The sequence below is a fragment of the Microtus pennsylvanicus genome, chromosome X, assembly GCF_037038515.1.
Source record: "Microtus pennsylvanicus isolate mMicPen1 chromosome X, mMicPen1.hap1, whole genome shotgun sequence".
Taxonomy (NCBI): Eukaryota; Metazoa; Chordata; class Mammalia; order Rodentia; family Cricetidae; genus Microtus; species Microtus pennsylvanicus.
This window is the reverse complement of record NC_134601.1, coordinates 19,617,744-19,628,714: the sequence shown is the minus strand read 5'-3', so window position 1 is coordinate 19,628,714 and position 10,971 is coordinate 19,617,744. Positions and strand designations below refer to the sequence as shown.

Genomic DNA, 10,971 nt, shown 5'->3' with positions numbered 1-10,971 from the left:
CCTGAAGCTGGAGTTACAGACAGTTGTGAGCAGCCTGATGTGAGTGCTGAGAACCAAACTCTGGTATTCTGTAACATTACTCTGTATATGTGCTCTTAACCACTGAGCCATCTGTGCACCACATGCAAGCCTAATGCCTGAGGAGGCCAAATTAAGTCATCAGATCCCCTGGGACTGAAGTTACAGATGGTTATGTGGGTACTGTAAAAATGAACCTGAGTCCTCTGAAAAAAGCAACAAAATAGTCTTAACCACTGACTCATTTTTTTTTGGAGTGGGGGTTCAAGACAAGGTTTCTCTGTATAGCCCTGGCTGTCCTGGAACTAGCTCTATAAATCAGTCTGGCCTCGAATTCACAGAGGTCCGACTGCCTCTGCCTCCCCAGTACTGGGATTAAAGGCGTGCACCACCACCACCCAACAATTTTTTTGAAGATAGGTTTTCATGCAGTTCTGGCTGACTACAAAGTCCTAGCTGACACTGTCCTTGAATTCCTGATCTCCATCCCTGTACTTCCAAATGCTGGGATTAAAGGTGTGAGCTAGCACACCTGGCTCCATTGCCATCATTTTTTTGAGAGAGACAAGGTCTAATGAAGTTCAGGCTGACCTCGAACTTGATAAATGGCTGAGAATGCCTTAAATTCTTAATCCTCCTGTCTCCACCTCCCAAGTGCTGAGATTACAGTACCCACGCTGAAAATGTTATGTTTAACCAAAACAGTGCTTCTGTAAACTTTTTCTATATTTTGGAGCATTACCTAAGTGGGGTAGAGTTCCTGTAAATCATTGGGTCAAAGGACAGGAATGTTGTTTTACTTCTGTCCAGCTGCTGCCTGAGAAGACAGATTAATCCAGCTGAAAGGACCATCTCAGCTGCCCTGGCACTCTAGGTGGTAGAGACAAAAAGCTCAAGCATGAAGATGGATGGTAACGTTCCAGACAGCCCCTCACTGAGTGATACATAAATCAGAAAGAACACTCTCTGGGAAAAAATACACACATAAACACAAAGCAGAAAGACAGCAACCAACAGCTCTAGGACTCGGGCTTTGTTTTACCTCCATATGTGCTTTCTGGACTTCCCATGTTTTTAAAGAACACATGCCAACCTTATGTCGTTATCTGTATCCCCAGATCCATCTTACCAGCCATGAGAGCTCCAATCTCAAGACACAAGCAGAGTTTCAGCTCACCAAATGTAGAAATGGAAGCTCTCCCACTGAAGAGAATGTGTGGAGGCAGCGGGGGAGCTGGATATGGTGGTTTGCGCCTATAACCCCAGCATGAACTATAGGGTATGGTCCCAATTTTAAAAAAAAAAAAGTGTAGAAGGAGATTCATCTGGCAGCAATGACTCAGGCTCTTTCTAGGAAGCTAGGAGGCTGAGCTTGAGCTCAAGCAGCAGAGAAACAGCTTCTCCAGGCACCTCCCACCTAGCCTCTGGTGAAGAGGGAGGAGGCGGGTCTGGAGGTGGAGCATACGTGAGGACCTGAGGCCCCACAGCGCAGTCTATGGGCCTATGGCGGAGCGGCGCCTATGGGCTGTGGCCCTCCCTGGGCCGCCATTGTCGCGCCTGTCAAGCTTGTCTACGTGACTCGTTTGCTTCACCTCGCCGGCCGAACGAGACCACTGGGAAATTCCCTGATCCGGTCTGCATCTCGCTACACCCAGGCAACGTCCTTGGCCGCCGGGTCTCTGTCACCAGCCTCGAGAGGACCGACCCGAGCCCCGGGCCTAGCACGGGAGGGGCCCGGGTCTGGGAGAATAATTGCTACGTTCCAGTCCTGGAGGCTTCTGTTAGCCAGACTGTGAGCCCTGACGGGTTCTCAAGGCCCTGCTGGCTAGGCAGTGGTGCTTCTCCCAGCGCTCATGAGGAACTGAGCCTAATCTGGTGTCTGGAGGAACAAGTTGTAGCGCCGATCGCGCCCAGCACAGATTTGCCCCTTCCCCACCACCCAAACCTACTCTCCTGCTTCATTCCTCCCAGATCCCACGGTCCCTAAACAGTGCACCAGCCGGAGGTCCCAACCCAGCGGGAGAAGTGGACATGAGGTTGGCAGGTGGGTGGCTTCCACAGCGAACGGAAGAGAGGCCAGGTGTCCTAGTGGCTGTGACAGGACTGGCTCGGGTAGTCACTGGTTTGTTACTAATGGGTGACTGTGCACAAGCACTTCTTTTATGAGCAAATTCTTTCACCTCTAAGGATTTCAGCCTCCCAAACTATAAGTCAAGGATTGATATTTAGTCAATTGACCCAACTCAAATAACAGGCCAGATGCTTTTTGGAAAATGACTTGTGAGGAAAGGGTTCCAGAGAATCTAGTGACTGGGTCTGGAGGGGTGGAGAGTACAAGCAAAGAGATGTGGACTAAGAAGAGAATTGACGTAGGTGCCTGTGAGGTTGGATATGATCCAAGTGGCCGTCTTGCTGTCAGCTGGAAAACTAAGATGAAGATGCCTTGTGGGAATGAAAATGGTTTATGGAGGGGACTGATTGCGGTAAGAGTAGAATTTGCGAACTGGTAAGGTAGCAATTTCATGGATAAATCCTGGTAAGAGTAGTAAGGAACTGACTGGGAGGATGTGGGTTCAAGACAGATCAAGACTAGAGCCAGAAAATAATGTGTCATTGTCACATGGTGTTTAACTTGATAACTGTGGTAGATGAAATCTCCCATAAACAGAATATGCAGACAACAGAAGGCAGTCTGAAAAAGAATAGCTTTTAAGGAGAGAGTAATCAAAGATGGCCTAACCAAAAAAAGAAGTCCCAAAGAATCAGGTCAAGAAACTGTGGTGTCCAAGAAGCTAGCAGTGAAGTGTTTGCATCAGGATGGCTAGGGCAGCCCACCAAGATGTCGAAAAAGAGCAGACAGGCAATCAGAAATGTGACATGAAAGTCATGGATGGTCTGGTTTGGAAGGTCATTTGTTTGCTGTTGTGGTGGCAAGACTAGATTGGTAGAATTTTGGGAGAGAGTGAGGGGTGAGATGATAGAAATCACAATGTAGATGACTTTTTAAAAATATTTATTTATTATTTATTATGTATGCAATAGTCTATCTGTGTGTATGCTGAAGGCCAGAATAGGGCACCAGACCCCATTACAGATGGTTGTGAGCCACCATGTGGTTGCTGGGAATTGAACTCAGGACCTTTGGAAGAGCAGGCAATGCTCTTAACCACTGAGCCATCTCTCCAGCCCTGTAGATGACTTTTTATGTGTATGCTGGGGGTGGAACCCAGGGTCACATGCATACTGGACAAAAGCTCTACCACAGAGTATAAAGTTTTAAAGAATTTGGTGGGGAAGTGGAAGGTGAGGAGTCAGAAAATGAGATTTTTCTTGCAGGAGTTCTATTTCATCTTTATCTTACTAAGTTAGGACCTTTTAATAATCTGAAAGTGAGATAGAAAGAAGGAAGGAGCCTTAGCACAGCATACCTAAGACAGGAGAGAACTTGATGGATCTTGAAGCAAGTAGGAGAACTAGTCTTTATTTTTTTTAATATTTATTTATTTATGATGTATAGTGTTCTGCCTGCATGTATGCCTGCAGGCCAGAAGAGGGCACCAGATCTCATTACAGGTGGTTGTGAGCCACCATATGGTTGCTGTGATTTGAACTCAGAACCTCTGGAAGAGCAGTCAAGTGCTTTAACTGCTGAGCTATCTTTCCAGCCCTGAGAACTGGTCTTTAAAAGGAATATAGATCCTCCATCAGAACAAGAGGAAAGGAGAGGCAGATGGTTGAGTTGTAAATACAGACAGTTTCAGAGGCAAGATGCTGTACTTGGTGATATGGAACCTATTCAGAGCTTGAGTTCTAAAAGGTTCCTCCCAGCCTGCTGGGGAGAACCAAACAGAGCAACCTCAGCGTTTGAACTCACTTTCTTCCCTCCACAAGGAGGGAGGGAGTTCAAGTCTCCTTCTTGGGTCTGGTGGGTAGCAATGGGTTCCCCACCTTCTAATCCTTCCATAACTCATTCCCAAGTAGAAGGAGAGATCTGGTCTTGTAAGGCAGTGGGTCATTGCTGCGTTTGTTCACTGGTATCTGAGATGGGCCTGCCCTGTGTCTACCCTGCCTACAGGCCCCCTGCGCATCGTGGCCCTAATCATCACTATGGGTCTCACCTGGATCCTAGTCACCATCCTCCTGGGTGGTCCTGGTGGTGGCCTTCCTCGAATTCAGCAGTTCTTCACCAGTGAGTGTGGGGACCCTCTTGCTTCACTAACAGGTTAAAATATGGTGTGTGATGGTTGGGTTGTCCCTCCCCTTCTTGAATAGCTTCTTTTTGCTGCCCTTAGCCTATCTTCTAACACAAATGCAGCCTTGTTGTCCCTACCAACTGACCTAGAGAGTAACACCCCCTAACTGCAATCCAATATTGAGTAGAAATTGATAGAGTAAGAGTAAGGAGTGGAAAGCCCTCCACTAAACATTGATCATCTTGGACTTTCTGCTGGGCTCTGACATACACAAGGGATTCTGTGTCTTAGTACCAAGTCACCTAAGCACTACTTATAATTCCAATTCATCCTTTTCCTGGAGTAGGCAGTTTTACATCAGGGCATCATTGAGACTTGAGTGGGGAACATGCCAAGGGTAGCCTGATTTGGCCCCAAGTCCATGATCCTGTCTGCTCTGCTGTATAGGCTCCTGGAGGCCTCCATGCTAACAGAAACAACCCTCTGTATCCACAGGCCCAGAGAACTCAGTGACAGCAGGTAAGCTGCCTGTCCCTTCCCTGTCCCCTCCTGTGCCTGCATATCATACTGCCTTTTGTGACATCCCTGCCTGCTCCAGCCTGCCCACCAGGACTTCTGTTGTCCATCTGACCCTCTAGCCACTAGCTGTCATCGCTTTCTGTTCTGTGAACCTAGTAAATAAGGTATCCACCATCAGAAGGCTAGAGAAGCAGGCATAGTAAAAAAAAAAAAAACATTCCCATTCTAAATGGGAGACACTGGAGAAAGGAAGTAGGGCACTCATGGTTCTAAGCAAATCCCAAACATAGCAGGGCAAGGCAATTTTTCTAAATTCCAAGTTCTAAAAAGAAATGTCTATGTTCAGATGCTCTGCTTCTAGACCCACTAAAGTGACCCCATATTCTGGAATGGGAGATAGTGTCACCCTCTGAGCTTGGACCCTCTTTGGCCTCTTCATTCCTGGCTCTATATTCAGAATCTTCCTTCCTTCTTTCTTTCCTCCCTCCCTCCCTCCCATCCCTGTTTCTTTCCTTCCATGTTTCCTTCCTTTCTTGCTTCCATCCTTATATTATTCTTGTCTCTGTCCTTTTCATAGACTGATAGTGTTTCTGTTTGTATAAACTTCTAACAAAGTTTGCTGGCTTCTCATGGGATTCATGAGGGCCCAGGTTATATAAGACAAGAGAATCCTCCCATTTCAAATCCAGGCTTCTGAGAGGCGGGAGCACATCCACAATTACACACTTCATTTCCTTAGCAAATCCTAAGCTAGCCATCCTCTTTGTGTTCTCTCTAAAGGATGCTTTTTAAAAAAAAAATATATAATGCTGGAAATTGAACTCTACACTGAGCTATTTTCCTAGCCCATAAAATATTTCAGATTTTTTTTTTGGATAGAGTTTCACTCTATAGCACAGACTGGCCTTGAACTTAACTATGTAGCTCTCAAACTGTCAGTGATCCTCCTGTGTTACCCTATCAAATGCTGGAGTTACAGGTTTGGACTGCTTTCTCGGTTTTTATACTATAATTAGGCTAACATTTTCTTTCTTCCCTTCTTTTTTTTGTGACAGGGTTTAATGAATCCCAGACTGTCATTAAATTCACTATATAGCCAAGAGTAACCTTAAACTCTTGATCTTTCTGCCTCCATCTCCCAAGTGCTAGGATTTGTTTTCAATCTTCATGTTCTAGCTCCTTCATGATCGATAGTTCTTTCCCCAGCTGCTCTGTCTGCTCACATTTTACAATGAACAGCAGCAAGCAAAAAAAAAATCCCCATTATAGAGATAATACCTTTACCATTGTTTGAGAGTCTCCTCTGCTAAATATACAGAACAATTGACACTTTATAACAAGGATGACCTTTCCTCCCACGCCCAGTCAATGGCTTCTTCAACTTCCTTCTAAGATCTCACCAAAAGACCTGTAATATTCATGTTCCTATCAACACTTGTTTAGGATGATGCAAGTGAAAGATTCAACAGAAGAATCTTTCTCTATTGCTCATTTTTCTGAGCTTGCACCAAAACTGTGTTTACTATCCATTTTGCTAAATCTGTTTTAATACAAAGACTTACTATGTAGCTCAGAATAGCCTTGAAATCATGATTCTCCTACCTCAGCTTTCCCAGTGGTGGGATTAAAGATATGCAGTAGCATATCTGGCTTCACTCTGTATTCCTATTAGCAGGTTGTTTTCTTTTTTTTTTAAGCAGTATAGACTCTTTCTATTATATACCTCAAAACTCTTCATCCTTTGTCCACTCAACCCAGTGGCAAATCCATTTCCACATTCTTGGGTATTTGTGTTATTTGTTTATATAAACCCCCCAATTCCTGGCACCAAAACGTATATTAGCTTCCTGAAGCTTCCCTAAGAAAAGTAGTGCCTTAAACAAACCAAATTTACTTTGTTACAATTCTGGAAGCCAAGAGTAGGAATGAAAGTATCAGGAGGGCTGTGCCCCCACTAAAAGCTCCAGGTAAGGGTCTTTCTGTGCCTCTGCAGATCCTAGAAGCCTTCTATGTACCTCATCTTGTAGCTGCATCACTCTGACTTTTGCCTGTACTATCTCACAGCATTTCCTTCTGTTTGGTTTTATCTCTTCTAAGGACACCAGTCACACTGCATTAAGGGCTCAACATAATCCAGTATGACCTGAACATAACTTACCTGTCTTAAAGACTGTTTCCAAGCAAGACAACATTCTGAGTAACTAGGAATTCAGACTCCAGAATATTTTATAGGGTCATAATTCAAGCCATTATAGAGATCATTCCCACCCTCATCCTGAAGAAATCCAGAAGCTAGCAGAGCCCCCATGCTCCACCCACCTACCTCAGTTCATCTACTTTGGTCTGACTGTGTGCCTCATCCATGGAACTTCCACCCTGACTTTCTGGACCTCTGCTTTTTTCTGGTTGTATAAGGGTTCCAAGCCAACTCTCAACCCCCATTCACTTTTCCTATCAGCAAAAAGGCTACTGGTCTTATTCTTGGTGTCCCTACGCCCTTGCCAACTTACTACTTGGAAGCATCCCCAGCTTTGGGTATGAGCCCCACCCACCTCCTTCCCCAGTTCCATGCACTATGACTGCTCCTTCAGCCCTATGGCTTGTCCTGACCTCCACCCTCAGATCTTAGGTGATACAAGGGCCAGGCACATGGGTCACATCTGCTATCATTACTCAGAACCAAGGGCCAGGAAGTACAAGTGCGGCCTGCCCCAGCCATGTCCTGAGGAGCACCTGGCCTTTCGCATAGTCAGCGGGGCTGCCAATGTCATCGGGCCCAAGATCTGCCTCGAGGACAAGATGTGAGCATATGGGCTGGGAAGTGGGAGGGGAACTTGAGGCCAAGTCTGCAAGGGCCAAGGGCTAAGGGCTATATGAAGAAGAGATATCTGATATGACCACAAGAGATCTTCTGCCCCCCTGCTAGGCTCATGAGCAGCGTCAAGGACAATGTGGGCCGTGGGCTGAACATTGCCCTGGTGAATGGTAAGTCCCCCGTGTTGTGGGGTCAGCGTTCAGACCATAAAAGCAGATTCATGCTATGGCCTGCCCCCTCCACTCCATCACTCCCTATGCAGGTGCAGGTGGCTTCTGGGTACTCCCAGGGAGGCTTGTGGGGAAAAACATCTATGCCACCCAAAAGCTCTACAAAGGAAGTTACCCAGTGAATAACCAGTAGTGGTGGATGCATAGCGCCTCATGCCAGAGGCTCCATGGGCTGTAGCTCTGTGAATGAAAGGATGACAAGGCATGTTTGAAGCTTCTGGAAGAGCTACCACCTTCCATGTTTGAGCCTGGGCGAGGGGCTGAAGCATTAAGGTAGCATGTCCCAGACAGTTTGCTTAGCAGGTCTTCCACTTCTTGCTACAGGGGTCAGTGGTGAGCTCCTGGAAGCCAGAGCCTTCGACATGTGGGCTGGAGGTGAGTAGCCACCACAGCATCCTATTATATATTTTCTCCCTGAAGCCCTGCCCTCTGTATCTTTGCGTTCTTATAGCTTTGGGTTCACAAAATATAGGGGATAGGGGATCTCTGTCTGGAGTCTATGTTTTGTGACCAGATGGCCGTAGCTTCTTTACCAGTTTGTCTGTGCTCATACTGGTAGTCCTTAAGGTGGAATAGCCCTTGCCCAGTCCCTACATTGTTTTCCTCATTAGAAGAATATTGTTTGGTAGGGAAGGGCTGCTCAGTGGAACCTAAAGTTCCATTGCCTGTGGGCCCATCTCCAACAGATGTCAATGATCTCTTGAAGTTCATCCGGCCATTGCATGAAGGTACCCTAGTGTTTGTGGCATCCTATGATGATCCAGCTACCAAGTAAGTAACTATCAAGTTTAGCTTCAGTGTTGTCCCAGTACAGTTACAGTCCCAAGTTCATATTTCTTCTTTCTTCTTACTGTGTGACAGGATGAATGAAGAGACCAGGAAACTTTTTTCTGAACTGGGCAGCAGGAACGCCAAGGAGCTAGCCTTCCGTGACAGCTGGGTGTTTGTGGGAGCCAAAGGTGTACAAAACAAGAGCCCCTTTGAGCAGGTACAGCAGATAACCTGGCACTTCTGCCCCCTAGCCCTGGTAACCTTGCCACCCCTTCTCTTTAGACCAAAGCTTCCCTGAATACATATTTCAACCTAAAGAGTCTTTAACAGTCAGAATGCCCATTGAATATAACTAAGAAATCTTTTTCACAGACATTTTCAGGATGCTCAGTTCAGGGATATAGCTCATTTATGGTAGGTGTTTGAACAGCATACATGAGGCCCTGCATTCAGTACTTAGCATTGTATAAAACTGGGCATGGGGACACACCTGTAATACCAGCACTGTGTAAATGCAAAAAAAATCAGAAGTTCAAGATTATCCTTGGTCATATAGTGAATTTGAGGCCAGCATGGGGTACATGAGATACTGTCTCAGATTTAAAGGAAAAAAAGATGTTCATTACCATCCTAGCTTTGACACAACCTGGCTTCCCAATTTATACTACACCCTTCTTTCTCAGTCTTCCATGGGTTCCCTCTTAGGCTACACCAGTCATATGTTGTGCTAGGGGCTGCTAAAGAGGGGAGGGTCCCTGGTATCATCGTTACCTAAGAAGGTTCCCAGCAAAAAGTCTTAGGTAGGCCCCCAAGTCCTGCTCTCAACAAATACAAATTTCTCCATAGCTGTGGCTGACAGAAACAAAAGACAAAAAAAAAAAAAAACTTCAAGCTCATGCCCTCCAAGACCCTTCACCCCAAACTTAGCAGCAGCTTCCAGCATTTCCCTGAAGCCAGGGCCACATGGACTTCCTCCAGTCCACAAGGCTCACAGTCCTGGTGTATATCAGGCCCATGGTCCATCCCCAGTTCACTTGTGAGAGAATAAACCCCTGCAGCTATCCCATTTTCCCTGCATGAAGGGAAGGGCACAAGATTGAAGAGTACCCTGGTGATTGGCCCCTGAGGGCTAGATCATAACCTCCTGTTAACCCCTACAGCATGTGAAGAACAGTAAGCACACCAACAAATATGAGGGCTGGCCAGAGGCCCTGGAGATGGAAGGCTGTATCCCTCGAAGGAGCATGGCGGGATAGCACAGCAGAGCCCTGGGACCAGACTGAAGGAGGCAGCATGGCACCAGTATAGGGTGGAGGCCTTGCCCCATGCCCAGGCATGAGGCTCCCCTGCCCCAGCACATCAGGGTTCGAATGTGACTTCAAGGTGATGAGAGCTGCAGGGCTGGGGCATTTCACTTTGTCACGGAGCTTAGGTAGCTGTGTCCTTGTTTTCCTAAAGCTGATCCCACAGTCAGTTCCACCCAGCCCCTTCCTCTGCCTCTCCTGTGTCATCTTCTATTTCTTGAGTGCCCCCAGAGGCAAGGGTCTTCAGTGCTTGCTCCTTTCACTGGAGCAGCCAATGGGTAGGTTAGGACATCTTCCAGAACATCTCCCTCCCAGAGTCACTGCCCTGCCATCCAACCCTGTTTTCAGTATGATTCTTTTTAAGTAAGCCATATCAGAGTTTAATTAGATCAAACCTGAATGGAGGACTGGCCTTTGGTGCCCAAGTAGCTGGAGTCCAATCAAAGTTCCTCATAAAGTATATGGTAATATGCAGATTGTCAGAGAGCTCACCTTCTAAACGACCTGTTTGTTAATAAACTAATCAATTTCAGTGGAATAAAATGCATTCAGATGTTGTCCTCAGTGGAGAGTCAAAGATGGTGTTGTCCTTTGTGTATGGAGGGGACAGATGAGTCCCAGAGGATCAACCAACATATTGCTCTTGGAGCCTGAACAGACAGCCTTTGTCAACAGGCCCTGCAGCTCAGAAGTGACTCAAATAGGAGGCAGAATGGCATCACCCATTGCCTTGATTAGAGAGATGGTTCCGTACTCTGGAAACCAAGGAAACTCACCAACTCTCACTAGCCCAGTGTGAGCCTTTAGGGAGACAGATGGGAATTAAAACTGGTGCAGGCACTAAAATATCAACTCCAGGAGTGCAGAAGCAACCTGGTTCCAAAATGGAGAAAACACAACTTAGACTTCCTAGATGGGAGACATCAAGGCATAGTAATTTGAGGAGCCCATAAGGAATCCCTGAGGTGGCCATGCCAGAGGTGACAAACTTAGAAGTCCTACTGTGGCGACCTGCTTTCCAAGCCTTCAGCCCATCAGTGTTAAGTACTGTGTCTCAAGAAAAATGGTAAGAGCAGACAGGCCTTAAGAAAGGAGAGTAGGGCTGGGTGTAGTAGTATGCA

The 10,971-nt window shown here is 46.4% G+C and overlaps 1 protein-coding gene across 2 annotated transcripts; it reads left to right on the top strand.

Annotated features, from left to right (window-relative positions):
• The first annotated feature begins 1,493 nt into the window (after positions 1-1,493).
• Positions 1,494-10,414, top strand: Fam3a (FAM3 metabolism regulating signaling molecule A). 2 transcript variants are annotated; one of them, XM_075958714.1, is made up of 10 exons: positions 1,494-1,651; positions 1,990-2,062; positions 4,094-4,207; positions 4,707-4,730; positions 7,408-7,531; positions 7,657-7,715; positions 8,100-8,150; positions 8,462-8,546; positions 8,637-8,763; positions 9,707-10,414. In XM_075958714.1, exons 1-10 carry the CDS (start codon positions 1,514-1,516, stop codon positions 9,800-9,802), a joined length of 891 nt encoding a protein of 296 aa, XP_075814829.1. In that variant the 5' UTR covers positions 1,494-1,513; the 3' UTR covers positions 9,803-10,414. The 2 variants fall into 2 exon arrangements, with proteins under 2 accessions (XP_075814829.1, XP_075814830.1); XM_075958715.1 differs by lacking the exons at positions 7,408-7,531; positions 7,657-7,715.
• The last annotated feature ends 557 nt before the right edge of the window (positions 10,415-10,971 follow it).

Bases quoted from the DNA above. Each gene is read 5' to 3' on its own strand.
- Fam3a (XM_075958714.1), top strand. From the start codon at position 1,514: ATGGGCCTATGGCGGAGCGGCGCCTATGGGCTGTGGCCCTCCCTGGGC. The intron at 2,063-4,093 runs GTGGGTGGCTTC...CCCTGCCTACAG, and splicing joins AGTGGACATGAGGTTGGCAG to GCCCCCTGCGCATCGTGGCC. The intron at 8,547-8,636 runs GTAAGTAACTAT...ACTGTGTGACAG, and splicing joins TATGATGATCCAGCTACCAA to GATGAATGAAGAGACCAGGA.